Below are 20,601 nucleotides of genomic sequence, written 5' to 3'. Positions count from 1 at the left end.
TGTGTGTGTGTGTGTGTGTGTGTGTGTGTGATCGGATCGGCCTCAGTGGCACGGGCTCCATTTTGTTCTCTTTCAGCCTGACATGTTGAGCTGCGGTCAACCCGGGGCAGTCAACAATAAGGGCAGGATGTCTGGAGTCAGCCCCCCTCCCTCCAAACCACAAAACACCACCACACACACACACACACACACACACACACGCACACACACACACACACGCACACACACACACACACACACACACACACACACACACACACACACACACACACACACACACACACACACACACACACACACACACATAGGAATTTGATGTGACTATAGGATATGCAATGAAGAGCACAGACAGTACAGACAGGGGCACACCATGCTGTATGGGTGAATCATTACAGCTGAAGCTCCTTGTTCTCCATTTGATTTGAGACTCTCCCACCTGGACGGACATCGGGTAAAACCCGGGAGTCCCTGACTCATCTTCTGAAGCGCTGACTTAATGTGATAATGCTCAACTTGTTGTCCTCTGAATGGAAGCAGTCTCCATTCATTGACAGAAATAACAACAGCTCATTAAGATAAAGTCAGATTTTGCAGATGAGGATGACTGATGGGCGACATGAGTGACAGGGACCTGAGGCCATCATAGCACCTTGGAGGGAATTGGGGGTGGGGGTGGGGGTGGGGTGGGCTGCAGTCTGAAAGGCGACGCCATCTCTGCTAACCTACATGCTCTCAGGCCTGTGACCAAATGTTACAGTTAGAAGCAGCCATTAGTATCTTTTGTTTTTCATATCAAATTGAATCATTTCATCGGTGCTTAAGGTGCTCGTTCGGCCGCAGGCGTCACAGAGGAGCTCTCCACCGAAGAGCTCTTCTCACATGGCCTGTGGACCATGACACCAGCGGCCGTGGTGGCCTTGTTTTGGAGTGCCACCTCTCTCCGCCTCTCCAGCAACAATAATGATCGGCTGGAGCAGCAGGGGCTGCATTAGCTGCTGGGTTCAGAGGGCATCCGTCCCAAGGAGTGGGCCTGTGTTTTGTTTCCATCTGTGCCACTCCGTGCTCGAGCTTTGTGCGCCTCTGTCAGGCCTGGGTGGGTAATTAAAAAGGCAAGAGCTCAAGTTGTGATCATTAGGGGCTTGTCCGGCACCGGGCTCCGAAAAGGACCCCGAAGTGTAAGGTCACCGCTGCCCTGTTTTTCTTTTTCCTGCTCGTCTCCCGTCCTCACGAACAGAGCTGCTCTGACTATTGCTCAACATCCACAATGGCCCTGAAATGCTCTGTAAATATGAGCCCTCAAACACCTGCCATCACCGCCAGCAAACATAAACTGTACTGTAAACACTCGCATTCATCCCGCTGCCCTCAATGCTCCTCCTGACGCACATTCTCCATCTGCCGCTGACGCCTCGCACGCTCTACTTGTTACTTTTTATCTCTTACCCGCACTAACACTCGATTTCTCCCACTCTGACCATTAGAAAAACTATTTTTTTCTAATCTCCCTCTTGGTGTCCCCCCCCCCCCCCCCCCCACTCTCTCCCTCTTGACTGCTTCTAGTGTGATCTTTTTTCTTTCTCTGTCCAGGGCCCTTGAAGTTCCTCTTAGGTTCTTTTTATGGGTTTTGTTTTCCACTCAGACTCCATTCACTTCATCCATTAACTAACAACTCCTCTTCTATTCTCCAGCTTTTATTTAGTGTCCACTTGCTCTTGCTCTCCTGTAAAGAGCCAGACTCTGAGTTTATGTTAGGTTTCCATTTGAGTGTAATTTTCTGCTGTAACTTGTTTTTTTTGAAGTATTGGCAGACACTGAACAAAAACATCATCCTTGCCCCTTTCCCCTCTCACACTGCACTCATTAGCGTTGCTTTTCTCCTGGACAGACATTTTCATTTTATTTGCCAATCAGACCCAAACATGACTCGCCCCGACCCTTCATACTCCTTTTCATAAACGCTAGCTTTGAGGCCTCTTACTGAGGGAGTTAAAGCAAGTGCCTAGCTTAAGGGCATTTCAACGCATGACCCCTTTTTGCCCTCTCCTCTTCCACACACACTCCAAGCCTCTGAAAACACTCCTCAGGCACAAACTCAGCGGCTTTTAAGATGCAGGACAAACATACTGGCCCGGGATCTTAAAGTCTGCCCTCCGTGGGTCAATGCAACGTATAGAGCGGAGCGGGGAAATGTCTGTGAACTTATCGCCCCCCATCTTATCTTGTTCTATCGTGCAACTCGTGCAGGAATTAGCTTTAACTGGAGGGAGCCTTCAGACCTCCAACCAGGCCCGTAGACTGGTGTTGTGCAAAATACACACACAGATCCACTTTCATACACTGGTTCAAGAGATGGATCGACTTTTTATTGCCTGTTTCAGAGACAAGTTCACTTTCAGCGTATAATGAGAGAAGTCCTGCTTGTTTGAGAGACAGATCTGCTATAATTTATGATTGACAGATGGATCCTCTATTATTGGTTATTCTAGAGACATATCCGCTATAATTGCTTTTGCAAGAGAAAAATCTCCTATTATAATTTATTGAGAGAAGGATCCACTTTTATTGCTTGTTCAAAAGAATACGTTTGCTGTTGCTGCTTAATGGAGAGATGAATCAACTATTATCAGTTGAGATAAATCCACTATGGTGCTTTTTTGGAGAGATGTATCCGTCATGATGACCCAGATCCACTCTTACTGCTTGTCCAAGAGACGGATCCACTACTATCAGTAGTTTAACAAACAGAGACAAATCCCATTTCATCCTTATTCGAGAGAAATCTGTGCAACGATGTTCGAGAGACAGATCCACTGTCATGCTCGTCCAAGAGACAGATCTGCTGTTATTGATTTCTCAGGCGAGAGATCCGCTATAACTGCTAACTCGAGGGCCGGATACATTGCTTGTGGAAAGGATTGATTCCTGTTTGTTGAGAGAAAGATTTGCAATTATTGGTTGCTCTGTCGACAGATCTACTGGCAATGCTTGCTTGAGGGACACATCCCACATTGCAGCTCGTTTGAGAGACTAATAAGAAATAAAAAATGTTAAACAGACAGATCCAACTATTTTTCTTGTTCAAAAGACAGATCTGATTGCATTGCTTGTTCTAGCAATGGTTCCACTATTGTTGCTTGTCCAAGGGATTGATTCATTAGTGTTTCTTGACTGAAACATGAATCACCTATTTTTGCTTGTTCCAGAGACAAATCTGTGAATATTGCTTGTTCAAACAACAGATCTCCCACAAGTGCTCGTCCAAGAGGCTGATTCACAACTCCAGCTCGATCATGCAACTTTACGTAGCTGGTCAGTTCTGGTTTCATATCTTGATCTGGTCAGAAGTTTATTGGCCATTTCCACGAGCTGTGTTTCACCCTTCCAAGAGTCGTAAAAATAGCGATATAACTTAAGCCAGCAAAAATAAATTCCTTGTTTGAGGCACCTGTCCATATTTCAATCTACAGTGTGTTTCAATGATTTCACAGCATTATTGAGACTTGCATTTGATGTTGAATGAGCTGTTTGTCAGCCTCTGTGTTTGACTTCCCCGGGCCTCCACAGGTCAGCCCTCTCCCTCGGGGCAGTACCTGATACCTGGCAGATTTTATCTTCCTCGGTGTGTGTGTGTGTGTATAGTGTTGAATGTGTGTGTGCTTTGAAAGGTGCGTTTTTCTTGATGTCTTCCAGTCAATAGTAGCTTCCTGCCTTCAGGGCCTGTACGTTGTTTAATAGGCTGCTTGGACACAGGGCACCTGTGTTTCCTCCCTCTGCCTGTCCTCACACAGAAACACCCTCTGTTTGACCACTTTGCTCCGTTTGACTGGCACATTTGTTCTAGGTGCATTCTGCTTAAAGGTGGAGGAGATGAGATGGCTTCTTGGAATTTGAGGATGGTGTTGTCATTTGATGTCTGCTCAGGTGTTCTGAGGCTTTTTTTTTTCTTCAGGGTGAAATGTCTCTTATAGCAACATATGGATGGGGATGTTGGTTGGGTGGTCCGCCACTTTGTTCCTGACTGAAGTATCTCAAAAACTATGTGATGGATTACCTTGGACGTTTTACAGTCAGTTTTTTTTACCCTTTGAACTTTATCTAGTGCCACAAACGGGTCAAATATTTCACTCACTTAGTGATTCATGTCTACATTTAATCAAAGGCTTGGCAAAAAGTTCTGTCTGGACATTCATGGTTCTTAGAGGATGAATCCTTATGACTTCGGTGATCATCTTATTTTCTCCTAGCACCGAAATAAGCTCGAAAACTTGGGGATTTCTTTTTTTTTTCAGGAATGTTTCAAACCACATCTATTGGCTTTTCAGGATTTCCAACAAGGTTAGGTCAGGAGATGTAGTTGACCTTGTGATTTGATTTTTTTGGGGGATTCAGATAGCCACAAAACTTTGTACAAACATTCATGTATTTGGGACGAATTGCCCCTTTAACCACCGGAAAACATAATACATAATAGTCTTCTTGCAATGTAACTCAGGGTCTTAATAGTAAGCATCTGAAACTGAAACATCAGAAGGTATTTTAAACCCACGTGAACAAAACTTTTCTGGACATTTTAGTGGTGAGCTGCATGTCTCTGAGCAAACAGTAGATTTTTTTCACACCAACTTTAATACAATTTCACAGTGAAGTTGGGGTGAGCTGATGTGTGCTGCAGCAGGTGACATTCAGTAGAATTCACCGCAAGCAAGCATGGGGCCGTGATTTCTATATCCTGCAACTGGGGAGCGTCCAGATCTAAAATGTAATTGCAGGAAAAAGAGATCTTAGCCACTTTCTCAAGTCTTCACACCTGACCTATTGCTGCGTTGAACGGACATCGTTGTTGATAGTTATACAAATTGTTCTGTACAGTTTCCATAATTCAGAAGGGTTCTCTAAGTCTTGTGTCGAGAAATGTAGTCGAGGAGGTTAAAGGAGGTTCTGTTGAAACAGCAGACAGTAACCTCAGACAGAGAAAGGGCTGCAAGAAAAAAAAAAAGGGCTCGATGTAAAGAGAGGACAAAAGACTCTGAATAATCGGCCCGGCTTCACCCAAAACATTTAATAAACAAGGTGATGGGTTCACTCTCACATTCTGGGTTCTCTTGAGGGCCACAAAGGGCCTGAACCCGGGCGGGGCCCACACAGCAGCGCTGCCATTCACAGTTTAAAACAACAGCGTGTCCTGCAGCTCATTTGGACAGACAAATTCTGTCAGCCTACATAATACTTATTTGCCAGGCTGAATTGGTTGGCCAGTGTCTCGGGCCCAGAGATAAGTGGAGAACTTTCCAGATGACTGGCGCAGGACAACCCTGACCCGTCATCCCACTGATTGCCACACACTCCTCTGCTGCCTTTTTGGCAGCAATTTCTCCAGGGGCCCCCAGTTCTGTCTTTGAGTTTGTCCCCATAATGGTAATGGGACACATGCCTTCTCCTCCACACACACACACACACACACACACACACACAGGGGTTATATCACAAAAACACACAAAGCTACACGTTTCCTGCTCTGTCTGTGCCACACACATACATGGACACTGTGTTCGTATGTCTGTGTGTTAAATGTAGTAAGTCCCAGTCGCCCCGTCCTGCCAGCTTTGTCTGCCCTCAGCTGTTCCGGCCCGGTGCCTGTATTGTGCTGCTGGGCTCATTACCAGACCAGAAGCACTGTGGCCCGAAACCTCCTCGCTAATAGGCCCAGAGAGACACACAGAGGAGTTATGTCTGCTGTGGCTCGAGTGTGTAGCAGTATAACGTTTAGGTTTTTTTTGCTCTTTCGACAGCAGGACGGTTAATGTTTAACATTTGTGGCTGTTATTTCTCCGCTCGGACATCAGCTGGTTCGAGGAATTTTGAAGTTCAGTTCCTTGTCCCTGAGAGGCACATTGACTTAAAAAAAAGAACTCTGTATGTTTTTAGAGTATATAGAGGAGTGTGTTTCTGCATGCCTGAGCAGGGACCTGGAAAGAATGAGAGTCCAGTCAGTTGATGGGTTGTCTGGAGTGGCCCAGGACACTTGAAAAACAATGGGATGAAATGCAGCTATTGTTTAAAGTTTACAGTGTGGCCACAAGAGAGGGTTACAAAGGGAGGGGTGTAAAGAGGTGAGTCAGAGAAACTGGGAAATATAAGGAGAGTGAGGGCTCAGAGACGGAGAGAATAAGCAGGACATACTGTACACAAAAAGATGTCAGGGCTGATCTTCATCACAGGACAGATACTGCCCCGACTGAACTGATACCGAGGAGTTTAAGTAATTGTCTCAGAAGTCAGACAAAAGCCTCCATACTGTCGAGCGCAGGAGTTATGTAATTAGTTCTGAGAGCTTCTTTAATGACGAATTAGGCCATGAACCTCACAGAAGTTTGTGAACTGAAATTATTTCAGAGGTTGTGGTGGTCTAATGAGACAAAATGAAAGAAGATAAAACCTGCAAACTGAAACATATGTAAGTTCAACATTTGTTTTCTCCAATGCTGGAAATGCGGAAGTTGTTTCATAAAGAAACGTTGCAACTGTCATAAAATAACACCTAAATTTAATCCATTAAAAAATGAAAAAAAAACGTTCTTTGAGGCAGGTTCAAAAAGAGACCAAAATAGCTTGGGGAAATAATAAATCAATTAATAACTATTAAAATGTTGATAATATCAATATAAATAATAAATGAACAGGTTTTACAGGCCTATGTTTTAAAATTTAATTTAATATTTCTTTAATTCATGTTCATAAGTTTGTAACAGGTTATTTGCAGATGAGGACCACACATGATTTAAAGCTAAAAAGTAAAAAAAAAAAGTAATTTTTTTGTGAGATCATCAGTCCATATTCAAATTATAAATATACAGCCATATGGTTGAGCTGTTTTTTTTTTTCTTATGAAATCAGACAATGTCATTTATTTGTTTTTGTTTTTTTTAATTAAGAATATAAGAAGTCTAAACTCGTTTCTTATAATACACCGTTTTGTTTACTTATGTGACAGCGATAGTTTTAAATTCGCGGGTTCGAGCCTGGGCATATTTCCCCCCAGCTTCACGTGCCGCAGTATTTTGGAGCACGCGCGCGCGGCCTCCCCAATCCATCATAGTCCTCGCGCCGTCCCACGCGGCGGCGGCACCAGGTGGGCCGCGGCACCGCCGAACCGTGGCGTCGTTAACGCGCCGCAATTATGAGGCCGCAAAGAGGGACGAAATAATTGCAAATAAAACTACATGATGCAGAAAATAAAAAAAGAAATTAAACAGATGCGCGTGCTTTCAGGATCATTGCTTTCGTCCTTTTGAAATGCTGAGAGATGCAAAAAAAAGATCACATTTCAGCTGTCTTTCACCATACCGCATAAGTAGGAAATAATAGGATAATAATAATAATAATAATAATGATAATAATAATGATAATAATAATAATAATAATAATAAATTAATCTTATATGACCAGTCTTGTGATTATTCGTTTATAAAGAACCTTTAAAATCTCTACTTTGTTAAACACTCATTTACATTTCCACTTTAACTGTGAGCTCTGCACAGAGCTAATGATTATTTGCATCATTTCTTATTTGAATAACAAACATTTTAAAGAAACAACAAGAGAAAATTCAACAGTAAATTTGTCATGCTTTAATTAAAATAATTCTTTAGAAATTCATTATTTACATCTGCAATAATATTAATACCAGTATCAGAAAAAATAGTCACAGTTCTTACCAAACATCAGAACATCAGCATGACAACAAACTAAAGTTATTTGACGCAAAACAAACGTATTTCAAGCCTTGTTGGTTTTAGTAGCCAAATCACCGTCATCAGTCATTCTCTGAGAAAAATTGCATCTCTTCCTCATAGGTCATTCATCATTTACAATATGTACATATTGCTGGACAAACACTTTAATTATATTTGAGGGGGGCAGATGTGGGCATTTTGTTGTAGTTGTGATTTAATGTGACACCTTTTAGTCCATTTTCACTACGGGGAGGAAGTGAAAATCTAAGTTTACAGACAAGTCTCAAAAAGGAATTGGAAAGCAGACACAAATTAAAAAAGAGGAATTCATTCTGTAATGATAGGACAAATAAAGTATTGTAAACAAAGAGCAGGCATAGTCTAGTATAAAGAAGTTGCATATCTGTATCACTGGATTTTGTGGTGTCATTTTTGCAGATGTGCGAGAAAAAGAAAGTCTTTGGCAAAAAACAGTGTTAGAGCTCTGTAGACTGAAAATATGCACCTTGGCATGGCCCATAGGAGGAGTTAACAGTCTGTAAACGTGCATGAGTCGGCGTTACCATGGCAACAGAACCACTAACAACAAATAAATAACACAGGAGGAGGTGAAAATGTTTTGCTGGTTCATCAGCAGAGTGTAAAGTTCACGTTGAGTTTCGACTTTCATGCCTTGGTCCTCAATCAGAAGTGTCAGCTGATGTTCAGATTTCCAGTTTTCTAGTCGCCCAGGTCCGCTCGGGTCCATCAGCGCTAGAGTCGGCCCCTCCCAGCAGGGACTAGAGGTGGTCGTAGGCGGCTGCAGACGGAGGAGCGGTGCGGGAGGCCGAGCTGTAGTAATATGGAGAACCTGCAGGGGGGGAGGGGGAGACACATTGAGAGGTCGTCAGAGGTGGAAAGTGTTGTCTGCGGTGGATCAGACTTTTCTTTATCCTTATTATCCCCAGGTTTTACAGCAGATGGTGGAGAGTCTGAGCTGCTCTGACTGTTTGTCCTGCAAGTGGATTCAGTCTGAACTCTCCTGTCTCGTAAGGAATCAAAAGATCAGAGAAATGCAGGACTTTCCTTTTTTTAACCAGACTGATTGATCCTGCAGAGGGGAAGGTATCCTCAAAAACTGCTGTACTTATAAATCTTCTTGGTAAAAGCTTTTCTTCTGAACACAACATCTCTTTAAAAGAGTTGCGTAGAATTTTTGTTTGGATGCATCTTGCAAAATATACATATCTGCTGTTGGCGCCTAATGTCAGGGGAACCATGGAAATAATGTTTGTAACACTTTCTTTCTTAGGCCTGTCTTTTCTTTCGTCTGTTTGTAACATGCTTTGGACAAAAGTGTCTCCCAAATGATTTAGTGTACATGCTCGATAGATGGACTTAGACGAGAACGGGCGCCTTCATATGTACATGGTCTACAAAAGTTAGCATTTATCTGCTGGTCATTTCGGTAATTGTTACTCTATAGTTTATATCAGGTTTTTTTTAGGGTTGGAAGATTCTTAAAATTGTGTTTTGTCTGTAACTAATTATATAAAAAAAAAAAAAAAGATCCACAGAGCAGTTAGTTTATAATTTCTTTCCATGAATGTAGAGAGACAGAAAAGCCAAGACGCCAAGTGATAAACAGATTAAAGAAAAAGGATCCAGCGTGTTGAATATTTTAGAGTGTGTAAAGCCGTTTTCACAAATGCACTCGAGAAGATTTCAGGAAGACTGCCCCTATATTCATCCTGTTGTGGTTGTTCACACACGCACCTTAGAGCGTGGAGACTATCCCTGTAGGACTGGAGGGGGTGGGGGGTGGGGGTGGGTGGTCTACCCGAGGCACGACATGAAGTAAATGAATGACGTGAAAGTGGCGGTTAAAGCAACAGAGTCTGCTTTACGACGCTTCTATGAGAACATTTGCCTTTGTACCAATGCTATGGTTGGTTTGACTTAATCGCAGTATCAACAAAAGAGCGGGGGGCGGGGGGCGGGGGGGGGGGGGGGGGGGGGGACATACTGACCAACAGAAAAAATAACGCAGCAGTTTAATTACGTGCACAGAGATCGTATACTGGTCTCGTGCATTCAATCTGCGGTCGTGCATGGATCGCAGGGAATAAATGGAACGACCCCCTCCCACTCGGTCGAGGTGAATTCTCCTGAGTATATCCTGCTGCGTTCTCACATTGACTCACTATAGTACAAGCTTAAGCACTATGTGTGTTTTTGAAGTCCAGGTTGTGTATTTGTATGCTCGGGAGCTGCCAGTAGCTCGCGGGCAGGTTTTCAGTAGCTCTCCTTTAGGTTGACTGACTGTGTTAAAAAAAACAACTAAAAAATCCGACGACAGTAAATGCACCTCTTCCCCACTATTCATGTATTTGGCCCATAAAAACAAGTGTAAAGTAGTAAATGTTTTCACGGACATTGATGTGAATTTTCAGCAACATAGCTTACTATGTGGCAAAATAAGAAGTGTAAAATATTTATTTCTTGGACCTTGATGTGACTTTAAGATTATTGACAAGCATTGGCTTATTGCAATTGCTTAATTCAGCTGATTGTGTGCAATGTAAATAAATGCAAGCGATTTGATGCAAGTAGCTCTTGGCCACTTTCAATTTTTTCAAAGTCGCTCTCAGATGAACAAAGGTTGGAGACGCCCTCCGTTAGAGGGACACAACATGTTTACGATCTCCTGGGAGAGGGGACGTATCAAACAACGAACATGTCGCACATGCAGCGCAGTACACAGAGTGGGTCTCCACTCACCCAGTATGGAGGAGTTGGTGAACCTCCAGGCGTCGCTGTAGGTGGTGTACGGTGTGTGGCTGTAGGTCTGACCCGAGTAATCTGCACCTGCTGCAGGAGAGAGAGAGGAAAAAAACTCATCAAACACTGACAACAACAACACAGGAAACATTTCTTATTAAAACGCAAAGCTAAGACACCGCCGTGAGCACTTTGTGTGTGTGTGTGTGTGTGTGTGTGTGTACGTCTATGTTTATGTGTGTGCGCTCAGCTTTAGCTCATAATTCACCAACAGTTAGTGCAGCCTGTAAACCATTAATCTGTGGTGCAGGTGGATGTCTCAGGGTAAAATCCCTCGGCCCAGTGGTGCGTGCATGAAGCCAGCCTCTACGCCCTCTCTCTCCTCAGAGCTCTGCCCTCTGAAATGCCCTCCTCCCCCTCCTCCTCCTCCTCCTCCTCCTCTTCTTTCTCCTCCTCCTCTTCTTTCTGCTCCTCCCTCCCTCTGTCCTCCTCTCACAGCTTTAGCTTCACTGGTACTCCACTTTTTTTTCCTTCTTCTCTTTTTTTAACATTCCAATATCTAATTGGTAATTATGTCGACTGGAATGAATCCCCGAGCCCCCCCCCACCCCCACCCCACCCCACCCCACCCACACCGCCACCTACTCACCCTCCTCCTCCTGTCCTAACCCCCCTCTTCAGTCAGTAATTGTGTAGCAACTCTTCCTCACAGCGAGCCCACCAGAAAAATAATAAATCAGACCCTCTCATTTCGCGCTTCGGAGGGCAGACTTCAAATAAAAAAGGCACATCACACACACACACACACACACACACAGACACAGACACACACACACACACACACTCTCTCTCTCTCTCTCTCTCTGGTCGTATGCAGGCATCCTGATATCAGCGAACACACACACACACACACAAATGCACGCACCAAAGACCTCCTCCTCATACCCAGACTTTACACCCTCCCTCCTCTCCTCTGCCCACCCTGCATCTCCCTCCTGGGCCCCCTGGTTCCCATGGCGATGTGTGGTCAGAGGTGTCTGGGTGGGGGGTGTGAGCAGCAGGGCGGAACCCTCAGCCTGCTCCCTGTACCCCCTGGGCCCATGTGCACCCGCACAGACACACACACACACACACACACACACACACACACACCACCCTGGCAAGACTACTCATTGACTCAGCCTGTGTTTCTGTTAATCTACAAACCTCCAGCCCTGCCGCGTTCTCTCAACTCCATCTCTTCCTTCATCTTCTCTTCATTCTTTTTTCGTTCTACCTGTCTCACTCAGCTGCCTTCCTCCATCTTTTTATTTATTTATTTACAACCTTTATTCTCTACATGGCTTTTAAATTGTACATAAAAAAAAACAAGCTAACAAGTCTTTCTCACCTGCTACCATGCCCGTGATGGCTGAGGTGGTGTATCCTGACTGCGCGGGGGAGGGGATGTGAGGTGGGTAACCTGGCAGGGTGGAGCTCACCATGTCACGCCCTGAAAACACAAACACCAACATTTAACATCAAAAGGGAAGTTGGAGTCACTGATTTACATCCCTTAAAGCTAAAGTGTGCTCGGAAATATAAGTTGAGTTTCTGCATGCGGAAAAAAACAAAACAGAAATGGTTCAAAGATAAATCAATTAGCTTACTTACAAATAATAATAATAATAGTTTCAATCGATTATAATCACTATATGTTTTCTTTAAAGGTAGAAATATAAGTATTTAATTGGTTCAAGAAACTCTGATTTCTCTATTGCTGCAGAAAGTACGCCTATCAGGGAGTACATGTATGGTTAATTGTTGGAACTCTTTAATTTGAATTAAAAAGTTACCATATAAGGTATTAATAATGAAAGGATTTCAGTATTTTCTTGTTTTCTTCGTCTTATTTGGTAGTAGTATTGACTATTTATTTAGTGCAGGGAGAATTTTTTTGTTTGGCTAAATAGTAAGCCAATCGCTGAATTGAAAAACGGATCAAATAAAAAGCAGATTCATCAATAATGAGATGGAAAAAAATGGTTGCAGTTTTACATTAATTGCCCCCAAAGAAGCGCCTGGCTGCGTGAAAGAGAGTGTGAACATGAAGATGACGTGAATCCCTGCGTTACCTGAGAGAATAGACTGACTGCTGAACTGCCCGTACACAGGTGCATGATGGGAGAATGAGTTGAAAGCATAGGGGGAATGGTTGGAGTTGCCGCAGCTGCTGCTGCTGACAGAAACGGGCTTCTGCAGCGCCTGCAGCTCAACGAACGCCAGGTTGGACGCCACCATGTTTGGGGAGGGGCTTGTGCTCGTCACTTCCGGGGACATTTCCTGTTTAAGGCAGAGTGGCAGCGACTGGAGGGGCTCTGAGGTGGAGGCAGCGATATCAGAGGAAGGCGGTTGGATGAAAAAATGAGAATGGTGAGTGGAAGTGAAGTGCAAAAAAAAAAAAAAAAAAGTGAAAAATGCAAAAATAAAAAGTGAAAGGGTTTCACATGCAGGTCAACGTTTCTCACCTGTCACCATTGCGTAGCTCTGGTGTGCTGTTAGATTCCGTCCAATGGCGGACGAGGATGTTGAGAGGCTCGTCTTGGCCTCATCAAGGCTGCCGTTGATGAGGGAGAGCGGGTACAAAGTCTGCAGATGATGAGCAGGGATTAGCTATTACTTTAGTAGAGTGCTTGTGTAGGAGAAGGAGCAAAAGTCAAAAAACAAACGCAGAATTGAATGGCTCCAAACGTTTTGAAATCCTAATGAAGAGTAAACAAGAAACATGAAGAGTAAATACTTCATAGAAATGTTCCATTTGAGCCGCTTATAAGCTACCTGCTCTGCTTTGCTTCCGGACGCGGAGCCGAATGAGTCCGGGGGATAGTGGTGACGGTCGAACCCACAGTCCAGATGTTGCGTGGCTGCTGAGAAGTGATCCACCCTCATCTGTTTCCTCGGGACTCCCCCGCTGCCCTGAGAGTCTACGCTGTGCCGACAACTCTCCTGATCACCTGGGGAAACCAAACAAAATACCATCTCCATTATTCTAATGATTGATAGAATCTAAAAGTACCGAAGAAAACCAACAGATCTTCAGTCATCTATCAACCAAAAGGTACCACGTTTTATTTTATTGGAACAGAAAACCTAAACTAAGCTCTTTAAAAAATCATTTTTTCAATTAGACATCATGATATATTAGAGGGAGTGACTTTTAGGCTGCATGCATGGCTTAACATTAACATGAACAAAGTTGCAGGATCTAAGAGTTTGTATCTTGAAATGACCTCAGTTCTTTGATCTCAAACAGGACGGTGAATCAGATAAAGCATGACCCTCCTCCACCTCTCACTCTCTTCCATGTCTGATTGACTTCCTGTGTTCCACAATGTTCCACAACAAGAATCACAATGAGGCCGATGTGTGCCGTGACGTTCATCTGATCTAATTCTTACTGTCATCGTGGCTCCTCTTGCCCTCGACGCTGGGTTGGGGGATCCCTAACAAGCCACTGATGGAGTAGGTGGAGCCCAAAGAGTCTGAGTGTGGAGATTCAGGAGGAGTGACGGCTGAACTGGGGACTGGGGAGAGAGAGAGAGAGAGAGAGAGAGAGAGAGAGAGGGGAAGAAAAACAAAGACAGATTTTAGATTTTAGACACAGGGAAGAAATGATACCGGGCGTCTACATCTCACTGTAGTCCTGTTACCGCAACACCATGCACTTAATCCTACAGAACGACGAGCATGTTCTTTAATCTTTAACCTTAATCCTTCACCATCACATGATCATACATGTTGTTATGGCCTCCAGTGTGTGTGTGTGTGTGTGTGTGTGTGTGTGTGTGAATGGTAAAGACTCACTTAAGGTTTGTCCAGGACTCAGGCCTTTTCCGTCCAGAGGCAGATTGAATGGTTGCTGGACCTTTGTTCGAATTATTCTGAAAAAAAATAACAATCATTTACAATTAGCACAACTCTTTAATTAGCTTCATATTTAGCATCCGCTTAGTGTAGTGATAGCATGACCACATGTTAAATCTGTCCCTTTTTCAGTCTTCTCAGAAGCTCAGTTTTCTGCACGCCGCCTCCCCAGAGAGGCACATTTGTACCTCTAACAGGTTTTCATTCATAATTCAGTTTGTCACCTGTTAATGGAGCTCACGCTGGGCACCGTGTCGCTGTCACACACTCCCTCCGCCAGCAGCCGGTCTCTGATCTCCCAGGCGAACATGGTGGGATTCTGCCTTTTGTACTCTGCGATTTTATCCACCACCTTCGGCGTGGCCACTTTGGGTTTAGAGCCGCCAATCACGCCGGGTTTGATGCTGCCTGTCTCGTAGTAACTGAAAGGAGAAATCAGAAGGCTTTTACTTTGAAGGTAAGGTTTGAGGTCATGGGTACAGGATATGTAAACAACATTTCAGGGGTCAAAGAACACAAACATGTTGCTCTGCAGTGGCAGGAAGTTGAAGGGTAGGTTTCTCACCGTCCCAGAATCTTGCTGACGCAGCCGTGGCTGACTCGGAGCTGCCGGGAGATGTCACAGGGCCGGACCCCCTGGTGGGCCATGTCCACGATGCGTTGCCGGATCACCTCCGGAAGCGGGCGTCCATTAACAAACATTCCGCCTAGTTGGTTAAGACCCCCATGACCTGGGGGAGGAGGGGGGATGAACACTCATAAATGTCATGAACCAGAGACAGTGAGGCCTGCCAACGTCAGAAAAGTCAAACACACCTCTGGACTAACAGACAGAACCACACACACTTTTTGGTGACACAATGAAAACATAAATTACTAAGCAGTAAAAAACAAAACAAGAGGTCAAATTGTGACCCCTAAAAGCGGGCATCTATTTTCAGTATCTGAAAATAAACTGACAAGAGGTTCACAAGGCATGCTACACTGATGCTCTTACACCGCTCACACTGTGCGGTGTAGCTGTAAGAAAACACAAAAACAAAACAAATCCTGTTTCAGTGTTGCACGTTGTAGACTCAGGGATCAACGAGATAAAAGTTACAAAAGTAATGAAAACTTTAATCTCTTAGTTGATTGATATCTTTAAATCTGCAGAAGAACAGATTTCTATTAGTCAAGGTGGATCTAGTTTGTATTTTGACAAATCTGTTTTCCCTCTCCCTGACATTTCAAAAGAAGGGTCTAAAATGTTCAGCTCTTAAATATCTAACACATTTTCAATATTGCTACATTCTGCAACAATGTGAGGTTTAACTGTACAGCCAAGGTTGTATTTTAAATTGATAAATACGTTATCATTTACAGGATGTACACCTCCTTTTAAATAACACTTTCAGACTCTTTCTTATTGTTTGCTTTATACACTACTTATTTATTTATCTATTTATTTTCTGTGTTGTAACATAAGTCTCAGTGTGCTCCAATAAAAGTCAATACTCTTGTCTAGAGCCGGGAAATGAAAGGGAAACCTAATTTGATATGATTTTAACAAGATATTAGTCAAGAACACAAAATAATTCCTTAAAAATAACCTCTCAACAAATATTATGTTATCCTCATCTTTTATAAATAAAATACAGAAATCATGTGGATTGTAACTAGAAACAATAAACTTTTAAATTAAAAAAAATATTGGTTACTTCTTATTTATGTAAACATGTTGTTGTGTATGGAAACTTACTGTAACATACTACAACTGGAGGGTTAGACTTATCCACAGTGTTGATGACATATTAATAAAAATTAAGTTTGAAAAAATGCTGAAGATTAAAAAAAAGAACAATGTCGATTTATTACCTTTTCTAAAAAAATAACAACAAAGTAGCCAATAGGACCGATGTAAAACAGCCCTGTTACAAGTGATCTACATGAGATCAAAGTCAGCTCCAAAGATACAACAAAAAAAAACCAGACAACACAAAACCCCGGTAACACACCGCCTGCTCTATGTTCTCCATAGACTGCACGGTGGTGACTCTGCAAGAACACCATCGCTTTTAATTTAACCCATTGAGACGCTTCTCTTTTCTCAGCCTTTTCCCAGCTTTCATTTCCACATCAAACAGCCGGACGAGGCCGGGGAGGAGAAGAGAGGGGGGGGGGGGGGGGAGGAGGAGGAGGAGGGAATGGGGAGGTGAGGGGGGGGGGGGGGGGAGCCTCTATTAACGCTGCCAGCGGAGTGTGGAAAAAAATCTCCCCGCCAAGCTTCATCAACCTGCAGGATATTAAAGCGGAGCACACCCGGGGGGGGGGGGCGAGCACGATACACGGGCACGCGGACGGTGCGTGGACACCGCGCGCACGACCAAAAAAAAAACAATGGCGTGGATTCATTACACGGAAACTTTAGAAAGATAGACAGACTGATAGATAGATAGTGTGATGACCACTTTAATTCCCCCCTAGATAAACTCAACACGGCTGCAACAGTCTCAAATATGTCAGGTTGTAATTTTCAATAAGTGTGTACAAAATGATGCAGTCATGAAGTGCTGATAACCCCTCTGTGCTTTTAGCCCACAAGCACTTTAGGTAGGCTAGTACCACGCTTTATATGTTAACCATTATTGGCCTACTTTTGTAGGGAGGACCATTGGTGTAAGAGGAGTGTACTGATGAATCATTTCAACTTCTTCCAAATGGGGAATCAGTTGGTAGCCAAAGACTTGAGTGTGTTTTCAACTTGGGTCATTTATAGGCGTGATCTGGAGATATGATCCATTTCACCATATGGGGATGTAGGACACTACATCACATAAATAAGAATATTTTATGGATATAACCAACAGCTGCATAACATCTGAGAAAATAAAGTGACAGTAATGTTTTTTCTCTCTCTGTGTAATCAGAACTCTGCCCTCTGTATTTATTTCTGTCCATGTAACAAACATTAAACATTAATATTTGTGCAATCTAAACTAAGGAACTAATATTGGTCTTTATGTGTATTTGGAAAGAAATGTGCAGAATAGCTATTATGAATAAACGCAGAGCTTCTGAAGATTGATTGATTTTTTTTTTTTTTTTTAAATGTTTGTATACTTTGAAGAAAACCAGATTGTTGAGGATGTATTTTCAACTCTTCAGTCTACATACCCAAAAGTTCAAAAGGGTAAAGAGTGGCTGTTACATGCTGAATGTGAACCTGGTCAGTCTGCTCGTGTTGTGTATTTACCTCTCCCACTGTGGCTGGACATTTCCCTGAGTTTCTGCTCTCTGCTCCACCAGCTGAACGTGACGCTCTCCTCCACGCTGTCCCAGTTTAAAGTGTTTTTACTCCCCTGCCCACCTCGTCTGGCATGAGTGTGCTCCTGAACGCACCGTCGAGCACACGCTGCAGGAGAACATGGAGGTTTATGAAAGTGGCTGTTTGTCATGTGTGACGCCTGAGAGCTGGTACAGAACAAACACTCAGCTGGTGCTCGCAGTAGCTCTCTGCAGGGAAATACAGCTGTTTATTGAATTCAGATCCCCTATGTGTGCCTTTAAATCCACTGATGTTCACTTTACAACGTATACAGAACAGGGCGTTGCTTCTGCACGTGTAAAAATACTGAAAAATAATAGATCAAATGAAATGATCAATATTCTTAAAGCACCAAAGATCCTCTTTCCTCATCCTTTGGCTTCCTCAGATGGCTGCTCCTGTTACACATAAAATATCCCTTCATTAACTGCTTGGTAATAAGGACTGACTGGTGCCATTAATCATGTTATAATTATACAAAACAGATTGTAATTTTAGTCGTTCACGAGTAAATAGGGAAATGCCAAAAGGAGGATTTGCTCGACTAGAAGAAGTTTTAAGAGCGAGAATCACTCTTTGAACTTCTGTTGAACAAAAACAAAGTTAACTTCTATTCAATATTTTGTGCAAAATTTCTGGCTAATTTTGTAACCAATATTAATTTAAAAAAAAGTCAGCATACAGTATATTCATTTAAGAGATGATAAATTATGAGGATGTCAACCTTTGACCAGACTTTGCAACGCTGCTGTACAGGATTTCTGCCAACAAAGTTTGGTTGTGTTCTTTTATACAACGACATTAAATCTATATATCTTTCACTAAAACACTGAAAGGTGGTGTAGAAGTTTTTACATGTATATGTGGAACACAAACTTTCAGACTAACAGAGAGTTATTGTACATCAACTTTAACATCTGAAATAATCAGTGGTTTGGTTTTCTAGAGTATACGCACAAGTAAAAAAAATCTATATATTAATGTAACTGTGACTAAAAGTATCAAATGTTGAATTTCAAGATGCCATTAAAGCTGTCAGGTGTCGCCGGGACCTGCTGTGTGCGAGCTTTAAAATGAACCAAATAATTAGCAGAGTGTCACAGACTGTTAGAGTTGTGTTGTGTGATGATTGACAGCAGAAGTTACAGTGAAGGCTTTGTTTTCTTAACTAATAAAATCCACACTGTGTCCCACTGTGCTCAGCCAGCTTACATTAGCTTTGCTCTGCTGATGTTAACGTGTCAACTGACTTCACTGGCACCAACGAAAGAATCCATCTGAACATGTAGAGTAGTTTTTCATCTCACTGCAACTTTTTTTGTGCATTTATCTGTGTCATTTTTTTTCCCCTTTTATTTAATTTAAAAAACCTTTTCTGAAGAAATGGAATCAAAATATTTAAAAAATGTTCAAATAACAAAGAATGATTCGAATAATAGAGACAGAAATGACTCCTTTATAAAATCAGGTGACTGGGTTTTTTTCTTATCAACTGGCCAAAATAAAAATATATAATTACAAAAACATTTGACAGTTTTTAATAAATCATTTATCACTGGATTGTAAAAAGGGCTACACTTGAGAGGAAACCCATAAATGGCATTTTTATTGTTTTAAAATATCAACCATGATTATTAAGCCTTTATAATGTTCAACACAAATCTGTAACAATGTTGTAACTGTTCAAACTGTTTTCCTGCTGAATCTTTGCACCTAGTTATTTTTAGTGTCCTGTAAATCCCAGTTTCAGATTATTTAGCAACAACTGCTTGACTCTATATATATATATATATATATATATATATATATATATATATATATATATATATATATATATGTTGCATTAATTATGAAGGTGTAAGAGTTGACATACGCCCACTGCTTCTTAGGAAAAGACCCACAGTTTATTTTAGACTTTTTATTTTATTTTATTTTAAGTGAGAGATTTTATTCAGTAGGCCTGTTTCTCTTTTTCAGCTTTCAGTTTAAACGAATTAAAATGCCTGAAATCTAAAAATAAAATGTTTATTACACTATTCTACATCCTATAATCTGAGTTAGACCAATGAGATGAAAGTTATTATTAAAAATGTATTTTTTTAGGGACACATGAATCTCTAAAAAAAAGATGCAGAAGGGAGCCTATTTCTATTCATAAGCTGCGTTTGACTTTCAGACACAGACAGCGATTGTTCAGCTTTTTGTGAGCCTGTAAGCTGAACCTGAATGATCATTGGCTTCTGCTCCTTAAAGTTTTACGCTCACCTGGACATGAGTAACATCTTTTTTTACGACAGGAACATTTTTGCCTTATTTTTCTCTCACCAATATGAGGCTATTACAGTCCCGTCAAATACGTTGTTTGTTGGTGTTTATTCTTTTTTCTATTTAGGTCTCATTGTCAGAGAGCCTCTATGGTGCTGCCGATATAACCACAAAGACGTCACATCGATTATTAACACACACATTTGAATGAGAAATTGAAGTCATGGCTTACCTTTCAACGACGCAGTTCAGAAATAAAAAACGTCCCCCCCAGCAGATATCGTGATATTATCCAAATGACGGCTCACTCAGGCGGTATGATTCGGTGTGTGTGTGTGTGTGTGTCCGCTAAGTGTTGCAGGAGGCAGGAATGTGTGATGTGCGGGGTCGTCCTGCCTTGTGTTGTGTGTGTGTGTTGCCAACACTCAGCCAGGTTTTATCCAACCGGGGCTGCGCAGAGGATGGAGCCCTGCAGCCATTGGAGGACGACTGGAAGAGGAGGGAGGGGAAGGGGGCGTGGCTTTATGGAAAACCAAAAAAAAAAAAATTATATAGGACACATTTCAAAAACTGTTTGTTTCGATTCACCTCCAGCGACAGCCCAGCTTTAATTAGACACCGTGTGTGTGTGTG

General features: G+C 42.4%; 1 protein-coding gene across 7 annotated transcripts; it reads right to left on the bottom strand.

The window, feature by feature from the left end:
• Positions 1-7,605: 7,605 nt before the first annotated feature.
• On the bottom strand, positions 7,606-20,387 carry pax8 (paired box 8). 7 transcript variants are annotated; one of them, XM_065965937.1, is made up of 12 exons: positions 20,201-20,387; positions 17,632-17,790; positions 14,962-15,127; positions 14,621-14,818; positions 14,337-14,413; positions 13,931-14,056; positions 13,311-13,486; positions 13,001-13,121; positions 12,608-12,850; positions 11,884-11,985; positions 10,494-10,580; positions 7,606-8,583 (listed from the first exon to the last, which is right to left on the bottom strand). In XM_065965937.1, the coding sequence occupies exons 2-12, from the start codon at positions 17,651-17,653 to the stop codon at positions 8,513-8,515; spliced, it is 1,389 nt and encodes a 462-aa protein (XP_065822009.1). In that variant the 5' UTR covers positions 17,654-17,790; positions 20,201-20,387; the 3' UTR covers positions 7,606-8,512. The 7 variants fall into 7 exon arrangements, with proteins under 7 accessions (XP_065822009.1, XP_065822008.1, XP_065822010.1 ...); XM_065965936.1 differs by having other exon boundaries at positions 10,494-10,583; positions 20,201-20,385; XM_065965938.1 differs by having other exon boundaries at positions 10,494-10,583; positions 14,962-15,103; positions 20,201-20,385.
• Positions 20,388-20,601: the final 214 nt, after the last annotated feature.

Source organism: Labrus bergylta, chromosome 17 (genome assembly GCF_963930695.1).
Source record: "Labrus bergylta chromosome 17, fLabBer1.1, whole genome shotgun sequence".
Taxonomy (NCBI): Eukaryota; Metazoa; Chordata; class Actinopteri; order Labriformes; family Labridae; genus Labrus; species Labrus bergylta.
The sequence above is the reverse complement of the archived record's forward strand: the minus strand, read 5'-3'. Positions and strand labels throughout refer to the sequence as shown.

Coding starts and splice junctions, on each gene's coding strand:
- pax8 (XM_065965936.1), bottom strand. CDS start 17,653: ATGTCCAGCCACAGTGGGAGAG. Junction 13,122..13,310: donor CCGGAAGCAAAGCAGAGCAG/GTAGCTTATAAG, acceptor CATCATCTGCAG/ACTTTGTACCCGCTCTCCCT. Junction 11,986..12,607: donor CAGTCAGTCTATTCTCTCAG/GTAACGCAGGGA, acceptor TTGTGTTTTCAG/GGCGTGACATGGTGAGCTCC.